Source organism: Centropristis striata, chromosome 17 (assembly GCF_030273125.1).
Source record: "Centropristis striata isolate RG_2023a ecotype Rhode Island chromosome 17, C.striata_1.0, whole genome shotgun sequence".
Classification (NCBI taxonomy): Eukaryota; Metazoa; Chordata; class Actinopteri; order Perciformes; family Serranidae; genus Centropristis; species Centropristis striata.
Window position 1 is genome coordinate 6,400,671 of NC_081533.1, and position 25,398 is coordinate 6,426,068.

Consider the following 25,398-nt stretch of genomic DNA (forward strand, 5'->3'; position numbering starts at 1 on the left):
TAAAACAAGTAGTAAGGTGTTTGTGTACAAACGGATTATTTTACTTCATCAAACGAGATGCTATTATGTTTAATGAGAGCATTCTATATAAGGGAGACAAATTAGGATGAAAAAATGTTTCTTATTGTGTCACTGACCAAGCTATATAGCATGAAAGTAATGCAATTACAATTTCAAGTAGTTTCAAGCACTTTACTCAGAATCCAATAACGTAAACATTGAATGGATCAACATAATTAAAGCATTTCCAAGGATTTCCATCACTCAGGGACCCGGTTGTCCTTAATAGCTGAGAGGTCCATGGCTGTGAGTGACGAGTGACATGCGCAGCATAAAAAGTGAAAAGGAAGGAAATCAGTGCTGCGGTCAGCAGAGTAGCAGTGGGCCATTCAACTCCCGGCGAAGTTGGAATATTTCATTTACACATTGTGATCAAGGTTATAATAGTTTTGTATTTTTCATTAGTTTTAGTTTTAATTTCGTTGTGATTTTTTGTTTTCAAATTAAGTTAGTTTTAAGAGTGAGTTTGCTAGTTTTAATTAGTTTTTATTTTTTGGAAAATGCTTAGTTTTAGTTCAGTTTTTATTAGTTTTAGTTTTTTGTTTTTTTTGTAATGGGGTATTTGTTGAGTGCCATATTTAAAAAAGTCACGATAAATGTTTCCTTTATTTCCTTTATCTGATCCATCTCAGTCCCAATAAGGTTATTAAGTCATAAAACCAGATAGATGAAATAGATTTCATATCAACCAAAAAGGTTTACGTATGAAAAAAGTTGACAAAGACGAAAACGAAGGACATTTTTCACTATAATTTTAGGTAGTTTTAGTTTTTTAGTGAGTTTTGTAACCACACAATACAGTTTCAGCTAGTTATTGTTTTTTTTAAAAACTCTTGTTTTTATTTTTATAATCATAATTTATATTAATATTATGTTTATTATTTATAATAATAATTTTATAATTTTATAATCTTGATCGTGATACATAAAGCCTAATAGCATATATAATATCCAAATATTGTTATTATTACTATGATGGAGAGATATTATTCACTTCTTTACATTTAGTAATAATTATGTCCCAGTTAGAGGAGCGTGTGGCAGCAGTGATTGGAAATGTTTCTATTCGGGCACCACCGGTGGTGGAGGAGAATAAACAACATTTAATAGTCTCGGAGAGTATACTGGTTAAAGAATTTCACGGTTGCAAGATTTATTTATTTTTTATGAGGTTTTAATGATAAATGATGTAGCCTAAACATGCTTTGGTTTGTCACCATTAAAAAACAAAACACGTCAGAGTTTTATCAGCTCCAGGCATCGATACTATAGTCTAAGATCAATTCTCAGACTCAGATGTGTGGACTTAACGCTGACTCAAATTTGCATACAAGCTGAGAGCAGACTGAGATCTGATCGCACCCTCCGCTCACGTCCACATTGATAAATGCCGAGCCTTGTGTAGAAATGCTCGTACACCCACTTTATGATCACTTTCTGTCGTACTCTCTTTTGATAAATGAGGGCCACTGTGTGCATATCAGCACACATATTAACACGCTGCAGTAAAATGAGGTGAGCCAACGCAGGCCAACATGTTAAAAACTGGCAGAGTTGAGGGTTCAAGAGCAGCACTGTCATTTATTAGACTTCCTACAGGAAAGCTCCTTTCCTAGGGGAAAGGTTGCATAAAAAGCCAAAGACCTGTGGGTCCTGCTTGAGAAACTACAGACACTTTACACTGACACCTGTATACAATGGGCCGTCTGGCAGATAAGGCCAGTAAAAGTCCCTAATCTCAGTGTAAATGTTTAGTAAGGAAAGAGAGAGAAGGGAGGGAAGGGGAAGGGTTATAAAAGAAAGGGAGACAGTCGGTCAGACGGTCTGGTAACCCTGAGGTCATGAGAGGGACAAACATACACATGTGCGCTATATATTACACTGGGTTGTAACAGAGTGCATGGAGCTTAGTTTATAGTCTACACAAAATAAAACATCCTGTTTCATAATATTAAAGTGCATTAAAATTACAAAAAGTAAAAAAATAAATGCACACTCATTTTCCTCCAGTGGTTAAGCCATTGCCCCCTATCCACAGGGGGTGAATATAATTTTGTTTGCAGAGAAAATGATAATGATATTTAATTTACTGTTACTCTGGACGATCCGAGAGGACACTATCAGGATCAGGTCTGGGTGAGTCTGCTGGGGAACCCTGGGGTGATAAAGAGCTGTGGGGTCTGACTGAACGCCATATTTACATTGAGCGCCAACACATTGGCCCTCATTTATCAAACGAGCGTACGACAGAAAGTGAGCGTAAAGCCTGATTTCCACCGGGCGCGTTACTGCAGCGTCACGTCAGCGTCGCGTATGCCGTTGCAAATAGGTAACACTCTAATCAATGAGAGCATTTCCACCGGGCGCGTAGCGTAACGTTACAGCAGCGTCACGTCAGCGTCTCTACGCGAGCATTAGGTAGGACTTCTATTTCTCCGCGAGATGCTGCCAAATCGTGTGAATCTCAACAGAGCAGATCGCACCAGACAGGAAGTCCGACTCAGAATCAGCGTAAAACACTTCCGCCCCTTTCAAAATAAAACACAATACGCAGTTCATGCAGCCTAAAACTACTTGACATCAACTTTATGTTATGACCGGGGCACCAGATCAGCAATCAATCAATCAAAGGGTCTCAGAGGATCGGCGACACGGACGACAAGAGACTGATTGTTGAAGTGGAACATCATACAATCATTTATGACATAACATATTGTTTTTATAAGGATAGATGGTCAGATCAACATATCTTTCACCTCAGAGAAGCAAAGTAAGTTGGTTTTTGTTGTTGTTGTTTACTTTATACACACAGTTTATCCATAGACTGTATAAATAGAGTTTAGAGTTTATCACGGGACCTTGCGGTCTCCCGTATGGTCAGGATTATCGCGTGATCTCGTGATCTCGCGTGTATACGGCCGGCTCGCTAAGCTGACGTGCTGCTGCTGTAACGCGCCCGGTGTGAATTGACAGACGCAGCAAAAACGCTGTGGAGACGTGCTGCTGCTGTAACGCGTCCGGTGGAAATCCCCAGTTAAGTGGGCGCACGATCATTTCTACGCAAGGCTCGGCATTTATCAATGTGGACGTGAGTGGAGGGTACGATTAGATCTCAGTCTGCTCTCAGCTCGTGTATGCAAATATGAGTCAGCGTGAAGTCCACACGTCTGAGTCTGAGAATTGATCTTAGACTATACTAGTATCGATGCCTGGAGCTGATAAAACTCTGACGTGTTTTGTTTTTTAATGGTGACAAAGCAAAACAATAACATTTGCATCTTATATAGGTTATTAGGCTTTATATATCACAATGTATAAATTAAATATTCCAACCTCACCAGGAGTTGAATGGTCCACTGCTACTCTGCTGACAGCACCACTGATTTCCTTCCTTTTCACTTTTTTTGCTGCCAAACAAAACCAGTTTGTTGTGTTGCAGCTGTTGGACATCAGCGTTTCACTTTCTGCCTCTGAAAAATTCCTCTTCTTTTGGAATTAAAATTTACTTTAAAACATTGTTTACCTCCTTCAACCAAAAAGCTATGAAAATGTTTAAACCTGTGCTCTATATATAAAATATTCACCGAACTTGTTTGAGATTATAACAATAAGTACTTTTATTTCATAAACCTCCGTCACTGAGTATTCCTGTTGTTATTTGTAACGGTGCACTTTGCTAATAAAGTTGACTTTAAGGGGAAAAAATCCTCTTTTTGGCCGTATTGCGTCCTTTGGTGTGGTAAACTCTGGAGGCGAGCCTTCTGAATCAGGTATTATTATATCTATATTATATATAATAGGGTGTGACATTTAAATGACGCTTGTTTTCGAGCCGCCACATTTATCAACAGCCGATCATTCTCACGCTGTGATTGGCGAGATACGATCGTTTGATAAATCACACTTGAACCCTGTCGTAAGACGAAATATACGATCAGATCTGCACTGGTTTCTACGCTGGTTTGATAAATGAAGGCCAGTGTGTCCAAAGTGCCAGAAACAAACTAGTATGCTGCATTTCTCAGAAACTCTGTCCAGTTTGTTATGTTTAAAACAAAAGCCTTGGTTTCAGTGGGTCCAACCTGGTTATAATAAAACAAGAGGAAGTTAAACTTCAATGTTTTGTAAGCTAATCTGAACCACTTCAATGACATTGCATTCCCCACCCCGTTAACTCAGACCTTAACATAAATATTGAATTGTGAATTGGCTATGTAGTTGATACTTAGTGTCACCAGTATTTAGAATAACATGACATTTAGTACAGTCAGCCTTCAGCCCATCTGATTACATTATAAAGCTAAAATTTTGTTGTTAGGATCGGTGGTGAGATTGGAAATGACTGAAAATATTAGTAATGCCAGAGAAGTAAGACATCCTGCATGTTTGGATCTTTACTGAAAAAGACAGTGATAAGGATGAGGCCTGAAGTAGTTTTATGCATCTAACCTGACAATATTACAATACAAATAGTTTATTTTAATTAATTAGAATCCACATACTTTAAAATAAATGTTTAAGATGAACATATCAGAATATTGAACACATTGTGGTCTTATCAAGTTGCTATTTTGAGTCACTTAATGAATGTTCTTGCCAACTTATACTTTACTGTATCAATAACAATTTGTTTCTGGCAATCTTTAAAGATGACTTTTACGTTTAATGCAAATCTAATGATATTTATGGAAGAAAAACATTGTAGCCAGGACTAATTAGACTTAATTGTTACCTTGTAAGTATAATACATTTTGGACATTTCATTTAATAAAAATAAAAATAATCTGCCCTGGTATGAAGCTCCAATTTAGCCCAAAGACGTTAAACACCCAGGGAGTTTTATGTACTACAATAAGCCAGAGAGTTCTTTGTTTAGCCCTGCTCTAATGGGGGACATCTGTCTGAACTCTCCATTTTGTGGATGGATAGTCTTATTGTGCGTACATTAGCTGTGTCACTAGACATGTTACCATTAAAGTTGAAGCTATATTAGATGCAAAATTTTTGAAATGTTGCATTAAAGAAAATGTGCAATATGGATGTTTACATCAACTAACATCAATTAACAAAGTTGCATGAACATACTTTGACCAGAAGATGGCAGTGTAAGGTATTGCTGTAGGTTAATCTTCCAGTAAAAAAGAAGAAGAAGAGATTGTGTAAGAAAGAAAAATCAACATCAAAAATAAGGTAGCTAATCGGACAACTTTGGCCACCCATGAGAGAAAATGGATGGAGAGATGTCTTCAGGAATTGGATTTAATTGGGCAACTTGTAATTGTTATTTCATGTCAGAGCAGAAACAGCTGATCAGTCATGCAAGTTAAATCTTAAAACGTATTTGGAAAAAGTGTTTTCATCTCCCATTTAGCGCATTAACTATTTTTGAAAAAAGACAAAACCACCTCAAACGAGCGTAAAAGCTTTTATGCAGATTTTCTAAAGTATATTTGAATTTTGGTGTTAAAAGCTTTTAAACTTAGAAGGAGCTGTATTTTTGACCATAACTTGCATAAGCCAGAAGCAGCTACAGAACTCTCTGAGGTACTACAATACAATATACTTTCATTTTGAAATGCCCATGAACAAAAACATGTATGCTCTGTGTGCTTTTTCAGTGTTTTATGTGTAACAGTGTATGTGTATTACAGGTATATACAGAATGTATGAATCATAAATGTAAATTATAGCCTGATCCATTTACACAATTGATCCATAAAGAAAACCTTACAGAACACATGATACAGAAAATTATGCTTGGGGTGATTTAGATATGTAAAAGCAATTTATTTAAATTTGTATCTATTCTTCATTTAAATAATCAGAAACTAATGTATACTTTGCTTTTTATTTTATGTTTTATTTATTAATATTATAATATTATGTTTTTTATTAATATTTATTTATTATTGATATGTTATTTATTTTCACAGTTATCGTTTCTAGAATTGGTTCACATTGTCGCACCCTATGTGTATAATGTAAAATAATGTATAATAATAATAATTAATGTAAGCTATTGGTGTAAGAAAACAGCCTAAAGAGTACATTTGCAAAGTCATATCAATGCAAAATCATTGCACAATCCACACAGAAAAGGTCCTTTTCCATTACAGCTCGATAATTCCCTATATTGGTAAAATGTGAATTTTTCCTCTATAAAATGGGTATCAGTATCCATCTCAAAATTCCCATATCAGTCAGGCTCTAATGTAAATTGTATATTGTAGGTATTCCATGTATGCAAGTGATTTTTTACAAGCCTTGCACCAATCCAGATGTGTGAACAGTAACCAATCAATCAATCTTCCTCGGTGTATGACAGTTAATTTTCTTCCTTTTCCTGTGGGCTTATTTTCTGTGTGTGACCGTGAAGTGTCTCTGTGTGGGTTTTGCAGACACTTGACAAGCTGAGGAGGACAAGCCGAAACAAACGTTAATGCCCACAGAAATCTCTAACAGTGTTTGGCGTATGCATGTGTGTGTGTGATTCAGTAAAGTGAAAGAGCCTGTATTTACATTAAAACATGGCCAACTACAATTGTCTACTTTGCACATAAAACTGTCCTATAAAACTTGATTTGCAAAACAGAAACTACGGCATTTCTATTTTGTCAGGATTGTCAGAGGATCTGTCTGACAGAAGGCATTATGCTCCTGAAAGCGGCTTTTCATTTCAAGTTCAGTTAAACTTTTATTTCATTCCAATGGAAAAAAAACGCCTTGTACTCATGTTCTGTAAAGCTGTTTCTAAAGCTGCTGTGACGTATTAATTTTTTATTTTTTTTACCTTACACCCTTCTGTCATTCCTGCAGTACTCACTCTCCCAGTAATTTTCTTTTTTTTTAAAGATTATTTTTTTGGCATTTTGTTGCTTTATTGATAGTGAGAGATTGAAAGGGGGTGATAGAGGGGAAGACGTGCGGCAAAGGGAGCTCAGGCCGGATTCGAACCCGGCTCCACCGCAGCACACCGCATACATGGTCAGCGCTCTACCGGTGTGAGCCACCGGGACGCCCCTCTCCCAGTAATTTTCCACTCTATCTGCCAGCCATTCCTACCTCATCAGCCCAACTCCATTCACCTGCCCTCTTAGGCCACGTTCAGACTGCAGGCCAATCTGATTCAAATCAGATTTCTACTCAAATACGATTTTTAGGGCTGACTGTCCACACTGTTTTTAGCGAGTGTCCAAATCGGATATGGCTCTGTTCAGACTGGGCCACATTATTGACTGATCTGACAGGTTGCCATAGTAACGGCGTCAGACGTCATATAATTGCGACAGCGACAATAACAACAACAACACACATGAGGGAGGCAGGTCACCTCAGTATATTGGCCTTATCACTGTCAAGTAGAGGTGCAGAATATCTCAGACGCACCAGGGGAGAAACCGGACGGGTGGACGCCCCTGTCGGGCCTGCATGAGTCGGGCGCGGCTGCCGGTGGACACCTTGTCTCCGCGCTGCCGGCGCTACGCATAGAGTGACGTCACGGACAGTCAAAACCGATCTGAGTGTTTGGAGCGGTTCAGACTGATCTGTCCAAATGTGATCTGAAACTAGCTCCCGAAGGTGGTTTCGATCCGCTTCGCAAAAATCGGATTTCATGTGATTTGTGACTGTTCAGACTTCTGAAGAGCCATCCAGTTCCAATCTGGATGGGCTAAAAATCGTATTTTGGCTGGCAGTCTGAACGCGGCCTTAGCTGCCTCTGATCACTAATCAAGCCGCTATATAGGCCCCTCCCTCTCAAACACTCACTGACAGATTGTTTTTTGCAGACAGAGTTATTGATGTCGACCCTGTTTAAGTTGCATACTATTCATCATTCATCTGCCTTACACCCTACTGGGGTATAGGCCGTCGACAAGGGACCTCCAGAGTTCACGGTCACAGGCGTTCTTTTCTATCTGCGACCAGGTGCCTCCCAGTCTCTTTGTGTCTGCCTGTAGGTCCCGGCGCCAGGTGTTTTTAGGACGTCCTCTGCTTCTCTTCCCTTGAGGGTTCCAGGTCAGAGCCTGTCTGGTGGTGTTTGGCACTGGTTTGCGTAATCAATCTCCATCTTCTTCGTCCAATTTCGTCTGCTGCTGGGGGTTGTTTCGTTCTTGTCCACAGATCGTTGTTGCTGATCTTGTTCGGCCAGTAGATTTTCAGGATTATTCTGAGACATTTGTTTATGAAGGTTTGCACTTTATTTATTGTGATCTTATTGATTCTCCATGTCTCTGCCCCATAGAGCAGGACGGATTTTACATTGGAGTTAAAGATTCTGATTTTAGTCGTTCCCTGTATCTCTCTAGAGTTCCAGATGTTCTTGAGAAGTAGAAATGATGTCCTTGCCTTACCTATCCTCGCTTTTACATCTGCATCTGTACCACAAGCTATAATGTGGTAAAATACATGCAAGAAGAAGGTGGTGCCAGGGAAAATCACATCCATCACACAGGCAATCAGCACGGGTGTCCCTCAGGGATGTGTGCTCTCCCCACTGCTCTTCTTCCTCCACATTAAAGCTGCATCTCAGAAGACCCATATGTTAATGTTCACCAATGTTATCTGCCTAATGCAGGAAGGTGATGAGTCTGCATTCAGACAAGAGGTTGCACAGCTGGCTCTCTGGTGCGGCCATTAGAACCTTAAGCTGAACATTCGAAACTTGAAACTTGAAACTGACAGCTGACCTCAGGTGGTGCCAGCTTTACCATGCTAAACAACACTGTCTACTTTGGAAAACATCTCCCAGGACCTAAAGTTAGTGTCTAACATTAACAACATCATAAAAAAAAAGCCCCAGCAGAGGACTTCCTGCACCACCTCAGGAATTCAACTTTCCACAGGAGATGATATATGATGTTTGTTTTGTTTTTTTAATATCCATTGTTTTTTTTAGATGTACATATAAAAAAATGGACATAAATCTATGCACACTGTCTTGAGTGAATGCTCAATTTTGACTGGCTGCAGTTTGTCTATTAATACCTGACAATGGACTGCTACTAAGTAGTTCCATTTAACACCACAGGATGGAGACTGTAACACAGAGCTGTCCCTTTGAACCCACTGGTATATTTTATCATAAGTAATCGCCTCAACAATATCTCAATATTTTGTGAAAATTTTCATTTGGACAAGCTATCTAATCATGACATGATTAGATAGCTTGCTAGTCTTGTTAAACAAACTGTCAAATTAAATGTACCGTTTGTCAACCCAACAAAATGTTAACTTTAAATCTTGCTAGCCTAACGTTACCTTTATTGGGTTTATAGCTGACCCGATGGGTTCTATGAACTATGCAGACTAGAAATATCTCCCATTGCCAATTTTTCTCAATTGTTTTCCTTATCACAGGAGTAGTGAACGGTTTCATTGCTTAAGAACCTTATGGGATGTCCGCAATTGTAGACAGCTTGTCTAAAATTAAGACCTACAAACAAACCAACAGCCCAGTAGAGAAGAGAAACAGGTAGATGTGATGCTGAGTCAGTTGTGGGGACTGTACAGTACATAATGTTGCCTGCTAGCTCCAAGGCTGGACTAAACCCGTTAGTGTTCAAGCAGCCTGGTGATGTTGGCATGAGAGACACTGGGTACAGCAGGTTTATGTGAGTTGATCTTCGTCGAAGCTTACTTGCCTCACTTCTGCTTCCTCTTACATCGGCGCCTGTGCCTCCTCTCTGGGGCTTTCGTTTTCCATGCACTCTGCTGAGTGAGTAATCTCTGCCGAGGACACGCTAAAAACACAGGTGACATAACAGTCTCTAAGAGCCTCAGTTTGTGTGTAATGTGAAATATTCCTTTTCTTTTTAGGCAGAAACTAGAGCTGCTAACTACTGTACAGTCTAATCCTTCATCCTCTCTGAGGGAACACTGGATGCTAAAATTCTTATCTGCACATTTGTTTATCTAATAGTCAAATGTGAAAAAAAAGGTCTACCACAGTTGTCTCCCTCATGCGTTCTCGTGTGGGCTGCTACGTAACAACAGTTCACAAGAGCAACATTTGCCTGGAAAGTTCTAACTGTCCACCACAAGCAACAGGTCCTGAGGTTAAACCACAAGCACATAAGTTTGTGAGTCAGTCACACTCTGGTGAGTAAGGTAGAACTGGAAAAGCCACCTGCTGAGAGTTGTGTATACGACGAGAACAGCGTGTCGCTTTAAATACAATCATGGAAAATCTTATTAGACCACCCTTGTTTTCTTCCATTTCTTGTTCATTTTAATGCCTGGCACAACTAAAGGTACATTTGTTTGGATAAATATAATGATAACAACTAAAATAGCTGATAAGAGTTTAATCTAAGAGCTGATATCTAGACATTTTCCATGGTTTTCTTGACAATGATTTGGTTATCATCAAGAAAATCATGGGAAATGGCTAGGTATCAGCTCTTAAATTGTTGGTGGTTAATAATTTTGCTCTGGCAAAATCAAAGACCTACCGGTTAGCACAGAGCGACACACGGTTATTGTTTCATTAACAAAAGTCGGATTAAATCTTTTTTGGGATTGCTCATTTGGGCACCTTGGTTAGCCAGCATGCTGCTCAGTTTCCTATCTTTACTAAATGCTGTCCCACTTTCCATTTAAGTATGTAACGTTAGCTTGCCAAGCTTTTACATAAATGTTAAGTTAGCTAACCATCGTTAACAAAAGTTTGATGACATCTGTGGTCCAGGATGAACAGAATCATATGCGTGTATACACGTGTTACATGTTAGCCTATGAATATAATATCAACCCAACAAATGTCATATCTGGAATGCAGTCTAACTACTCATCAATTATGGTTAAATTATAAATGGTTAAATCAACATCTATATTATACATACATATTTATTGGTACAGTTTGTTTTACAACGTTATAAAAGCATTGTTTAAGTCCAGCTCTATCTGCTGAGTATTAGGGTAGCTTGGTTTTGTATGTAAACAGTTTTATGGCTACATGTAAGTTTAGCAAGCAGACTGACCACTCCTACTCCAAATATCATCTACAGGCCATATGATAGGAGCTGAGACAATAAAAATAACTAATGAGAGGAAAGAGATCGCACATCTGAATAGATCAAATTTGTATGATTAAAAATGTATATTTTTTTATCAATAAAAAAAATGAAGGGGGCTTATTTGAAATACACATGGCAGTAGTATATATACATATACAGCTTTTCAGAGTCCAGGTAGACAGGAGCTGTTCTAGTTCATCAGGGTATCTGGTATATTTAGAAATCTTAGCAGTAGGACTTTATAGAAATACATTTTTTTATGTGTAGTGCACAGCACCACCAGAGGTCAGTTTCTACTGTATACCCTGGTGCAGGGGTCTGCAACCTTGACTAACAAAAGAGCCATTGTTGGCCAAAAAAAGAGAAAAAATGTCGGAATGGAGCCGCAACACTTATTTTGAGCCTGACATTAAAGATAAAACAGCCTAACTAAGTCTAAATGAACCTATCAACATGACTACTAGGCCATAATGAACATCTATTAATATGAGAATGCAGCGAAGGCCAAAGTGCAAATAAGAGGTTGGACACCGAAGAAATATCGCAGGAAATTTGGAATTGAAAGCTCATCTAGCTAGAAAAACTCAAAACTAGACTCGAAGTTGACAAAATATAGAGGTTAAGGCACTGGGCCGTAGACTTTCTTAAGTTTCGTAAGCTATGATGCAAATTTTAGTTGACTTTGTAATGCTATGCCACATATTAGCAGCACATTTCTACAATTGAAGAATACAAATTCCAATGGGCCAACCCAATGATAAATAAAAATGTAAAGAAATCAGTATTCATTTCGTATAATTATTTTGTCACAGACACAGGGAGCCACTGCAGACAGCCTGAAGAGACACATGTGTACCCTGTGTACCCTGCCCTGGTGAAATGTCACAAAGGTCTGACAGTATCAAAAAAAAAAAAAGGTACTGCCCAAGCCTAATCTAAAATTTGGAAACTGACATGGCCAGTTTTAAAGGGGTCGCCTTGACTCAAAGAAATCTGAATGAAAATAATTTATGTTGAAAACCACATGTCTCCCTTTTAACTGGAAAGAGACCAAAGTATTAATGTAATAGTAGCCATTTCATTGTAGTGGGATTTTTTTTTAAACATAACCTCACTGTTTGAACGTTGATTTTTGCATCAAACCTGTATTACAAATTGTATCAACCCCAATACTTATGAGACATAATTGAATGTCTGTATAGCCATCATATTCAACCACCATAATGTCATGCACTATGAACTTTGAGTTCAACATTTGAATAGGCGCCCAACAAAAAACAAAATGTTATATACAGATTCAAGACAAGCTGCACCTGAGCTGCATCTCAGATTAATTTTCAGGTTCACAGCTTTCAAATGCTCTACACTGTACACTTTAATATGACATCTAACTGTTGACCTGTTATCTCCCCCTAAAACCCAGTAATTCCTGCTGGGTTTATTTAGCTCCTCCACACAGCAGTTTCACACTGACACAGACTGTGGAGATAAGACTCAACCCTTAGTTTATTATATTTCATCCAAAATCTTATAAAACAATTTTAGAGTAGTTATTGGAAAATAAATAACTTTCACATTCACCCAGGGACTTTTTGAAAACACAAATTGCTTTCCAGTAACCACCAGTTCCACTCGACCAATGCAGTGGTGCAGTTGCTTCAAAGTACAATACATAAATATTTTTTCTCCATGACTCTATTGAGAAATGTACTTCCATTGCTTCACTTCATTCTTTCAAGTGCATTTCCTATGAATTAACAGTTACATACCAGCTGTTTTTTTAGGAAATCATAGGAAACTTTTAAATACTTGCCCAAAGTTTTTTTGTGAAAACTGATTTTGGTCATTGCTGGTAAATCTATGACATAAACTGAACCTATGAGAAACTACAATGTCAGAAGCCACAAATTGAATCACTGTTAGCAGCCTGGACATGTTCAACATAGACTACAATCATTCAACTGGAGATTATTTAGATATACAGTGGCAAGAAAACGTATCTGAACCCTTTGAAATAACCTCGTTTTCTGCATCCATTAGTCAACTTGGCTGGGTGCCCACTTCTAGGGAGAGTAGCCACAGCACTAACTCATGTCCATTTGTGGACAGTTTGTCTAACTGTGGACTGGTGAATACCTAAAGTCTTTGAGGTTACTGTGTAACTTGCTACTTCCAGTATGACGCAAATTAACAATTCTTGATCGCAGGTCTTCGGCAAGATCTCTTTTTTGCGAGGCATGTTTCACATGAGCAGATGCTTCTTGTGAGTAGCAAACTCAAATAGTTTTAATGTTTTACAGGTCAAAGTAGCTCTACACCTCACTCAAATCTTGTTTCATTGATTGGACTCCACCAGCACTATGAGTGTTAAACAGATGTGTTTAATAAAGACATTATTAAACACATCTATTAAACAATATTGTAATTGTTTGTGTTGTATTAGGTTAAGCACACTGGCCCTCATTTATCAAACGAGCGTACGTCAGAAAGTGAGCGTAAAGTGGGCGTAAGTTGATTCCTACGCAAGCCTCGGCATTTATCAATTTGGACGTTAGCTGACGGTACGATCAGATCTCACGTCTGCTCTCAGCTCGTGTACGCAAATTTGAGTCAGCGTGAAGTCCACACGTCTGAGTCGGAGAATTGATCTTAGACCATAGTATCGATGCCTGGAGCTGATAAAACTCTGTGGTGTTTTGATTTTTAATAGTGACAAAGCAAAACATGTTAAGACTACATAATTTATCATTAAAACATCATCCAAAAATAAATACACCCTGCGATCGTGAAATTCTTTAAACAGAATACCAGCCGAGGATATTAAATGTTGTTGTATTCTGCTGTTTACTGTTATCCAGCTCCGACACCGGAGCGTCAGCGTCTCTTTTACCAGCGGTGCTGCCCGAATAGAAACATTTCCAATCAGCGCTGTCACACGCTCCTCTGACTAGGACATCATTATTAGTAAACGTAAAGAGGTGAATAATATATCTCCATCATAATAATAGTTCGGATATTATATAGAATATTAGGCTTTATATATCACGATGTATAAATTAATTACTCAAACCTCGCCGGGAGTTTAATAGTCCGCTACTTTGCTGACAGCACCACTGATTTCCTTCTTTTTCACTTTTTATGCTGCCAAACAAAACTAGTTTGTTGTGTTGCAGCTGTTGGACGTCAGCGTTTCACTTTCTGACTGAGAAATTCCTCTTCTTTTTGTATTTAAACTTACTTTAAAACATTGTTTACCTCCTTCAACCAAAAAGCTGAAAACGTCTAAGTCTGTGCTCTAATGTAAAATATTCAGTGAACTTGTTTGATTTTTATAACTATAAGTACTTTTATTTCATAAACCTCCGTCGCTGCGTATTTCTGTAATATGTCTATATTGCCCCTATTGTTAATGGTAACGGTGCACTTTGCTAATAAAGCTGACTTTAGAGGGTGAAAAAATCCTCTTTTTGGCCGTATTGTGCCCTTCGGTGTCGTAAACTCTGAAGGCGAGTCATCTGAATCGGGTATATATTAGGGCGTGGTATTTAAATTACGCAAGTTTCGAGCCGCCACATTTATCAACAGCCGATCATTTTTACGATGTGATTGGTGAGATACGATCGTTTGATAAATCACACGTGAACCCTGTCGTAAGATGAAATACACACTCGGATCTGCACTGGTTTCTACGCTCGCTTGATAGATGAGGGCCATTGTGTTTGTCTTTACTTGGGATTTGGGATGCAGATCAGATCACATTTTATGACAAATTATTGCAGAAAACCAGGTCATTTCAAAGGGTTCTTTATTTAGCATGACAATAAGCTGGTGCTTTGTTTGTAAATTATCCATCAGTTGTTGAAATGAAACTGGGGTATCACTGAGCCACTTCAATGATCATTTCAGGGCAACTTGCTTGTGGTAAACTTGGCTGAATTCACAAGCTAACCGCTTACAGCCACCTGAAAGCTACATATCTACTGAAATTAGCTTAATATCACTATTCATTCATTCATTATCCGCACTTGGTCGTGGTGGACTGGAGCTGATCCCAGCTGACATTGGGTGAGAGGCGGGGTTCACCCAGGACAGGTCTCCAGACTATCACAGGGCTGACACATAGAGACAGACAATCACACTTTCATACACACCTAAGGGCAATTTAGAGTCATTAAACCTAACCTAAGTGCATGTTTTTGGACTGTGGGAGGAAGACGGAGTACCGTGTGTGTGTGTGTGTGTGTGTGTGTGTGTGTGCTGACCATAGAGTCGTCGTCAGCAATAAAGACGGTACAAGCCTGGGCCTGCATAAAGGACAGGATGGTTCCCGCGATCCTCCTCAGTAAAACCTCAAGACACTGCTGCTCCTCAAAGATCAGGCTGGCCAGGTCCAACAGCACCTGCTCACAATCAGCCACAGAAGAATACATAATATTCAGAGCTGCATCCATGCATACACACACCTTCAAAGACACACATTCACACACACCTGATTGCGTCTGTTTTCCAGCTGCGATGTCTCATAGAGCTGAGCGTTGTGCAGGACAATGCCTGAAAAGGCCAGATAGGCTGAGAAGTCCTGTTGGAGAAAAAACACAACAACATCTGAGCACCACACACAAAGAACGCTAAGAAAGGAATAAGAGAAAACAAGACTGAACTGTTGCACAGGAAAAAGCTAAATCAATAAAGAAGGGTAGGAAGGTAAAGGACACTTATTTTCAGTGTATCTGGGAGACACACATTTTGATACAGGTCTTGGCAGCCTTGTTTATGCCATCTGCCCAACACCTTAGTCAAAAACAAAATAGTTTGCCAACAATAGTGGTCGACCGATACAGGTTTTTTAAGGCCGATGCCGAAATCGATTATTTTGACATCAGTCTTAACCGATCCCCAGTATGTGCTGCTGATTTTTTTGGGCTGATTCTTGAAGCCCATATTGCCTTTTCTCCCTCCATTTACATGATAAAAATGACACGATAACAAAAGCGACTTTGAGTACCTTTTAAAAGTGCTATAAAAATTGAATTATTATTATTATTAGTAGTAGTAGTAGTAGTATTAATAATAATAATAATAATAATAATAATAATAATAAATGTTACACAAGTCTAAATTCAAACAAAAAAAAGAAACATTTATTAACAAAACATATTAACAGTTGGATAGCAAACAATGTGTATGTTGTTCTAGGCCTTGAGGTGGTGGCGCCTCAGATGAGTCCACATATTTGATGTGTTTTTCTTTTTTCCGGTATCAGCAGCAGCTCACCAGAGAATGGCAGATGTTGCACCGAGCCTTGCCTGCTGTTGGCTCAGTGAAATTGGCCAATTGATCGGCGAATGCACGCACGTATCGGCCCATGCCGATACAAGTAAAAAATGCAAATATCAGCCCAATATATCGGTCAACCTCTAGCCAACAACATTTGTTTGTTGATTTCAATTTTGACACATGAACAAAATGTGAGTCCTCTAGGAGAACCAGTGGACTTTACTGACCTTTTCATCCTGTTCACTGAAGGCACTGTCCTCCCCACATTTTTTATTGATAGCCTGAGCCACTCCAACTACCTGTGATGGATACAATGAAGAAAATACAACAGAAAAAGCTCTAAAAATGAGAATTAGTTCCTGTACATAGATGTGGTAAAAAAAAAAAAGGACTGACGCCCTCTGGGCCATAGTGTCCTGGCAAAGGCGGCAATGTCAGACTCGCACCAGAGTTCAGTGATGGCAGGGCTACCAATCCAGCTCCACCGAGTGGGAAGGAGACTATAAACAAGGCTAACTCCTTATCGGCTATCACTTCCCAGCATATCACTACCCAGCATTTTCCTCGCCTTGAACAAAATGTATGAACTTCGGCTACGGATCACAACTCATAAATGGATTATGGACTGCTACATAATGATTTTCCTGAGATATGCTCCAACAGCAGCATTCCTGATAGCTCCAGTGAGCTAGCAGGGCACTATGTCCTCCAGGCGGACAGAACAGCTGACGGCTACGATGGTTCATTTATGTAAATAAGGCTTGGTGGTCTGACACTGCTACAATCACTAGTAGCTACATATAAAGTCACTTTGGCACTTCACTTCTTTCCCTCTCTCCAGACTCTTTTCCTGTTCCGTGCATCTGTGCAGGTACAAAAACATATGACTCATAATTAACACCCTCAAAGGAATTGGTCTGGATGGTGACCTTCTGGTGAGGGCTTAAAAAGTTACAGAACAATTTATATTCCATGTTTACCAAAATAGTAATTTTATACATCCCTCTAGGCTTGGGAAGTATCCATTTTTTCACACCGTCATACCTCTCCATTTCATACGGTGTACGGTATAAGTTGTTTTAGTGTGTAAACACCAACCACAGGAAGCACCAGCCCACAAAATAAGTCCTTAATTCAATGAGTATGATGTTAAAATCCATGCTGTCTTTCCACCACTGCTCTCTGCCAGCTGATCAGCTGTCTGCTGAGTAGCTTTGCAGCAACTCTCAAAAAAATCTCAAAAAAATGCTTAGTCTGTGTTGGCTGGCTCACCGTTATCACCAGGTTCAATCTCAAACAAAGACAGACTCATTTAAGTTTTAAAAGTCAGCAACTTGCCATGTTTCTTAGCTAGGCTATCTAGAGACTGACCTCTGTTGGCAGAAGCAAGGTTGTTGGCAACCAAACAACAGCATGACTACCAGTTTACATAGACTTATTAAGCAACATCATTACTTCTTAAAAATCAGTCCGAATTTCTGAATATCCTGGTAAACCAAAATTCCATAATACCACGGCTAAGCCTCCATCTCACACAGAGCAATCAACAAGATATTGAATATATTTGGTTTATATCCCATCACTACTTACGTACTGTACATACATAATGAAAACAGAGCCATCTACATCACAACCAAGCAAACTCTATCTGCTTAAAACAGCCTTGAGATGAGGTTAAAATGTCAGACCACCTACTTTAAGTAATCAAACACAGTCTGTACTGTATGAAGCATATAATCCATAGCTCCAGTGTGTACTGTATTACCTCGTTTCTGTGGTTCTTGATGGGAAGGCAAAGGATACTCTGGGTTTTGTAACCTGTGATCAGATCCACCTCAGCATTGAACCTGGGGTCCTGGGAAAGCAACACATACAGAATTTAATTCCATCTTTAAAGCAAAAATAATTCATAATAAGGTCTGACCTACATTTTGGGACTGACATTTGGCTTCAATCATATCTAGCCTGGCTTTTCACTATTGATACTGCTAGTACATTACTGAAACACTTAACTATCTGTAATTAAGCTTCTGCTGTGAGCTTTGATTTTTCTCTACATGAATGTGCAGTAAGAAACATAGTTGGCATTTGAGGTCTGGACGGTGATGCCTTTGTCAACCCTTTTCAAAAACAAGAAAACACAAGTGCCTGAAAACATTTTAAACAGGGTTTTGATCTGCTAAATTGTTATTTCTACTTATAATAGTAAAGCAGTATCACTTTGGAGGCCAGAACTTATATTGATATATGAATTACTTCCAATGTTAATTTGTAGGTTTTTATTTCCCATTATGTGCTAAGACCCTGGGAATGTAGGGCCCCGGAAGAGCATAGACATACAAATCAGGAATAAAGGACCCTAGCCATCGGGCCCTTTGTAAGAATTCTAATAATCTACAATCTGCAATGTCATTTAGCAGACGCCTTTGTCCAAAGCAACGTACATTTGAGATATAATGCAACACAAGCAAGGATGAAGTCAAGAAACAACACAAGAGGAAGTAGCATGGATTGAGTCCTGTTAGGACGTAAGTGCTTTTACGATGTAAGTGCTTTTCAATAGTGAGTGCGGATGGTGCAATTTTTATTTATTGTTCCATGTGTCGATTATTTGTGCAGATGATCAGTAAGAGCTTGGTCTTTAGTCTTTTTGAAGATTGAGAGGGACTCAGCAGATTGTATGGATTTTGGAAGTTTGCTCCACCACCGGGGCTCTACAGAGGAGAAGAGTCTGGTTTGAGACGTAGAGCCCTGCAGCAGTGGAGGAGCCAGATGTCTTTCACTCAAAGAGTCAGGGTCAGGGTTTGTGGACCTGAACAAAGGAGTTTAGATATGCAGGAGCTGTGCCAGTTGCTGTCTTGTAAGCAAGAGACAGGGTTCTGAATTTGATACGGGCTGTGACCGGGACCCAGTGCAGAGAGATGAGTAGCGTAGTGACATGTGCTCTCTTGGGCTGGTTGAAGACCAGACGTGCTGCCGCATTCTGGATCATCAGCTTGGCGATGCATGCAGTCATGAGTCCTGCCAGTAGAGAGTTGCAGTAATCTAAGCGTGATGTCACGAAGGCTTGTACCAGGAGTTGTGTGGATTGCTCCGTCAGGTAGGGTCTGATCTTCCTGATGCTGTATAGGATGAATCAACACTATCAGGCAATTGTGGTCACATGAACCTTAAAGGTCAGTTGGTCATCAATCATGAAACCCAAGCTTGTGGGGGTTGTGTACGGGTTGCATGGATCCAAGCTCATTGATAAGTTGATTTAAGGCTGGGCAGGCCGGGATGACTAGAAGTTCAGTCTTGGAGAGGTTGATCTGATGATGGTGTTCTGTCATCCATGTGGAGATATCAGCAAGGCAGGCAGAGATACATGCTGCAACTGTGATATCATTTAGTGGGAACGACAGGAACAGCTGGGTATCATTGGCGTAACAGTGGTATGAGAAGCAATGATTACGTATGATTTTGCCCAGTGAAGTGGTGTACACTGAGAAAAGATTGAGTCACCCCAGTGGATAGGTTTAGTAGTTTGGACACTTCCCCCTTCCAAGATACTTTAAAAGATCTCCCTGAGAGGTAGGACTCGAACCATTTGAGGGCCGAACCTGTGATACCAAGCTCAGCGAGCGTAGAGTGGAGGATTTGATGATTAACTGTGTCAAAGGCTGCAGAGAGGTCCAGCAGCAATAGAGCTGATGATTGGCCAGCTGCTCTAGCCAGGCGCAGGGATTCTGTTACGGACACGAGTGCACTCTCAGTAGAGTGATTCTGCTTGACCCCCAAACTGATTTAAATCGTACAGGTTGTGCTTGGAAAGAAACCTGTAGACTTGGTTAAAGACTGTGCGCTGCAGTGTTTTTGATAGGGATGGTAGGAGTGAGACAGGTCTATAGTTTTCCACCTGGGCTGGGTCCAGTGTTTTTTAAGCAGTGGTGTCACCCGTGCTTGCTTGAAGGCGGTGGGAAACACGCTGGTTGTGAGTGAAGAGTTGATGATATGTGTTGCCGAAGGATTGACTGCCGTGGGAAGGATTTCAAGAACTCCTTCTCGGTCAGATGCCCATTACCATATAAATCTGCCAAATATGACCCTGAGAATATAAGACCTAGCAACATTGGAATGGCCCCATAAGGGGCCATCAAGTGCTCAATCTGAATGATTAACAGGGATTTAAGTGACATGGTTGTTGGCCAGAAAGGCTGGTCTAAGTTTTTCTGGTTCGAGATGATAGAAAAGCAACAGTAATTCAAATAACCGATCGGTACAGGCTAGCATTAGTGGTTTATAGTCAACAGGCTAGCATCAGCAGGCTAGCATTAGCTTACAACAAAGGCTAAGATTAACATCTTACCATCTATTGTTTACTTCATCTCTTTGTATTGTGTTATCTATTTTCTTGTTAATATATTGTTATTACAGCACTTTGGAAACCTTGTTTGTTAAAATTGTGCTATATAAATAAAGTGGATTGGATTGGAAAAGGGGTATCAATCAGTCAATCAGTCACATACACACGTTTGTAGGGCTGACCTCTGCAGGTAACTATAAGCTATTGCTGACTCAATTTATTTGATTTCCTTACACTTCTTTTTGCAGCAGCTTTAAAGGGAATTATTTTCACCAGACATTAAGGCAGGAGAAATGTCGGACTATTTAGCATATTTACCCATTGTATTAATGTGAATAACTGCAGAATCAACTGAAATCCAAACAAAACTTAGTGAATGATAAGTAGTGCAGGCTCCCCCCCCCCCCAAAGACACAAGTTTGGATAAAATATAATGCAGGCATTAATAGGGACATCACTGTCAAAGTAGATTGATTTGGTCCAGGCTGTTGCTATATGTAGTTAGTCCAGACTATAAAGGGGCGGAACTAATGTAAACAGGCAGAGGGTTTGTTTTAAATCAGACCAATGGAAAGTTAAAGATCCAATCAGAGTGCAAGGGAGTCCCTCAGATGACGCTGACGAAACTTCCTGTAAGTAGTATCAGGTTCTTCAGTAGCACACTCACACGCACGCATGCACGCACGCACGCACACAGGCACACACAGTCTCTGAAAAATACACACAGCAAAACCCCAAACCTTCACTGACCTGGAAGCAAACACAAACACACATACGCATATGCACACAGTAGAGCTGCAACAATTCAAGTTAACTAATTAATAAGTTGATCGACAGACAACAAAAGGCATATATTAAACAGAATATCTTTGGGTTATGGACTGGGTTGGACATTTATTAGTAGCTTCTTACATTTGATAGACCAAATGTTAAATTTATTTAAAGAAGTAATAAATCGAGCTTTAGTTGCATCTGTAACACACACAGATAGAGACACACTTTATTTAATTACACCTATTTAAATGTGTGAGGCATTAATTTAATACATTCATGCAAACATACACACATTCAAAACTGCACTCAAATCCTCAAGGGCACTTACTCAGAGGATGCACACGCTCACACGCTCAAAACACACACACGCTCACACACACGCTCACACACACACGCTCACACACACACGCTCACACATACAACACACACACGCTCACACATACAACACACACACACACACACATACAACACACACACACACACACACACACACACACACACACACACACACACACACACACACACACACACACACACACACACACCTAACTGGATGCAGGTGGACCATCCCGTCAGCCACTCTTGTTCTTTATTTGTCATTTTCTCGCCTTGTCTCCTCTCACGCATCTCTCTCTCACTCTCTCTCCCACTCACATTATCACCATCATCATTATCATCATCATCATCATCATCATCTTGTGGTTGGCAGGCAACCAGATGACAGAGCTATCAAAGGAGGAAGGCACCCAGCAGGAAATCTCCCTCTGTGTCTCTCTCAGACACACACACACAAAACAAATTATGTAAGACGCTGATGATGCTGTATTGTATTTTGTGGTTCCTGAGGTATGAAGAGATCACAGTTTTACAATCAGTCTTTCAGTTTTTTGTAAGATATTTTCTCATGTTCCATGTAAACCAGAGCTTAAAAATAACCCTGATGTAAACAAACACAATCCAAACCAGGAATCTTGACAGAAAGTGGAATTCATATCGGTTACACTTTCTATGAAGACTACATCTATAGTGCATTATGAGCGCATTCATAGTGAATTATAATGCTCATTATAATCAATCATAATGCATTATGACTGCACTCATAAACACATATAAAGCTTCATGATGCACTATATCAACAGTTATAAATATAGCTTATAATGACTTATAAATCCAAGTGTCTTATGAGTGCTCTTGACTGGTTATAAACTACAGGCTGACTGATGAGGCTTATAATACATTACAACTACTCATACCCCTCTATACACACACCTCAACAATCAATTGTTATAAGGACTCATAGGATGCCATAAGTATAAATAAATGATCAATGTATGCTTTAAGTAAAGTGAGGTTCATATAGACGCATCTATAATGCAGTATAGCTAATCATGATGTTTCATTGTTGGCGTTAAGTAAAGTGTAACACGTTTTCATGCATTTAAAAGAAGCTATGCTGCATCATAAGTCATTTCGTCAGATACCAAATATAGAGAATTACACTAAGATTAGGAATGTAACGGTAAAGCTCAGTTTCAACCTGTAGGGGGCAATCCACGTGCATATTTTGTCCACAAAATGTATATTTTTAAGATTCACAGATTTGGAGCTCAATCAATCACCAACACTACTTAATACGTAGATATAAGGGTTTACATATGAAAAATTTGGTTTTGGGATTTAATTACAGTTTAAGGAATAAAACAAAAAAAGAGAGAAAAAGACATTTTTCAAGCTTTATTTCAATAGTCAATCAATTAAAACAGTCTTAATCAACCATCTGGTGGTGAGGAAATATTTGAAGTTTGAATTTCTTTCTCATCTTATTCTTATTCATTTCTTTCTTAATTAACTACTGTAGCAAACATAGGCAACGGGCATGGAAAGCCACCACTGCTACAAATATAAAAACAAATTCTACAAATATAAAAACATACTATACTGTATACTGTAGCTTTCAATTAAATCCCAAAACCAAAGTTTTCATATGTAAACCCTTATATCTACGTATTAAGTAGTGTTGGTGATTGATTGAGCTCCAAATCTGTGAATCTTAAAAATATACATTTTGTGGACAAAATATGCACGTGGATTGCCCCCTACAGGTTGAAACTGAGCTTTACCGTTACATTCCTAATCTTAGTGTAATTCTCTATATTTGGTATCTGACGAAATGACTTATGATGCAGCATAGCTTCTTTTAAATGCATGAAAACGTGTTACACTTTACTTAACGCCAACAATGAAACATCATGATTAGCTATACTGCATTATAGATGCGTCTATATGAACCTCACTTTACTTAAAGCATACATTGATCATTTATTTATACTTATGGCATCCTATGAGTCCTTATAACAATTGATTGTTGAGGTGTGTGTATAGAGGGGTATGAGTAGTTGTAATGTATTATAAGCCTCATCAGTCAGCCTGTAGTTTATAACCAGTCAAGAGCACTCATAAGACACTTGGATTTATAAGTCATTATAAGCTATATTTATAACTGTTGATATAGTGCATCATGAAGCTTTATATGTGTTTATGAATGCAGTCATAATGCATTATGATTGATTATAATGAGCATTATAATTTACTATGAATGCGCTCACAATGCACTATAGATGTAGTCTTCATAGAAAGTGTTACCGAATGTTTTTAATGTAATAGAATAAAATGATAGAATAAATAAAAAATGTGACTGTAGGTTAAAGTTAATGGCGACTGATACAACATGCCAAGAAGAGAACTTAATTTTTTGCATTGTGTAACGTAAAAATGTGCCTGAATTGTTTGTCGTTGTTGTTAAGATTAATAATTTAGTGATAACATAAATAAATAATAATAAAGTAATAACATTAAACATAAAAATATATTTTTGTAATATGAAAAGAACATGTAAATATTCGGTGCCCATAAAGTTGGAATAATTTTGCTTTCAGACACAATCCTCTGTTAATTTACATTTCGCAAAAGCTTCCCCCTTAGTTACTGTTGCTAAGCCCGTCAAGCTTCCAGGACCGTCAGCAGCCATGGGGAGCCACGAGGAGCCTGGTAACCCTAACCCTAACCCTGATGATACCAAAGAGGACTGAAAATGAATGACAATGCTGTTTGCGTGCGTCCATTGCCTGATAGCGGAGTGGAGAGCCAGCAGCTGGATTTTTCACCCACGGTCAGTAGGCTATTAGTAGTGTGTGTATAGGCAAACAAACAGACAAAAACCATTATTCTTTGCCTTATTACATTTGTGGGAACTTATGACAATACTGAAAGTTGAAGATTTTCACTTCCCCACAAACGTAATAAGTCCCTGCAAACGTAATAGTTATTACATTTGTGGGAAATCTCGTGTTACGTTTGTAGTAGGCAGCGGCTATTACGTTTGTGGAAAATGTATTACGTTTGTGGGATTATTGCATTAAAAGCTGCAGATTTTTATTACATTACAGTTTATTACGTTTGTGGGCATTATTACATTTGCAGGCGTTACAAATCGTAGAAGGGAAAAAAAGTGAGTGACCAATCATGAGGCTGCTTGACCATCTTGGACTGGCTTTTAGACATTGGTGATACATAAATAAACAATAAAGGCTAAAGATAGTCTGCAGGGGTCTTCTTGCTGTGGGACTAGCCCTGTGACCAACATGATATCAGCCACATTACCATCTCCGTTGTATTCAAGCAGATTTGACTTTTAAGCCATAGATTGTAGTTTCTTTGCCTGGATAGATTTTTGCTGTGTGGAGCAGAAAATGCATCACGACAACACGGATAATTCGCACCGGATGGGATGTGCAGAGTTGTCATGTAATAATCATTTCTTAATTAAATTAATTCCCATGTGGACTGTTCAGAATAATCACAGCGACCAGCTCTTCTCACCCTCTCTCAGGCTGTATTCAGGCAGTAGGTGTGGGGCAGGCAGGACGA

At 39.1% G+C, this 25,398-nt stretch overlaps 1 protein-coding gene across 1 annotated transcript in view; it reads right to left on the reverse strand.

The window, feature by feature from the left end:
• The window catches only part of pde5ab (phosphodiesterase 5A, cGMP-specific, b), a 112,004-nt gene that overhangs the window by 72,099 nt on the left and 14,507 nt on the right, over positions 1-25,398 (reverse strand). The window contains exons 4-7 of the mRNA XM_059354949.1: positions 18,118-18,207; positions 16,580-16,651; positions 15,565-15,654; positions 15,338-15,475 (exon numbers count right to left, since the gene is read on the reverse strand). Coding sequence (XP_059210932.1) covers positions 15,338-15,475; positions 15,565-15,654; positions 16,580-16,651; positions 18,118-18,207 — 390 coding nt within the window. The remainder of the gene's footprint in view (positions 1-15,337; positions 15,476-15,564; positions 15,655-16,579; positions 16,652-18,117; positions 18,208-25,398) is intronic.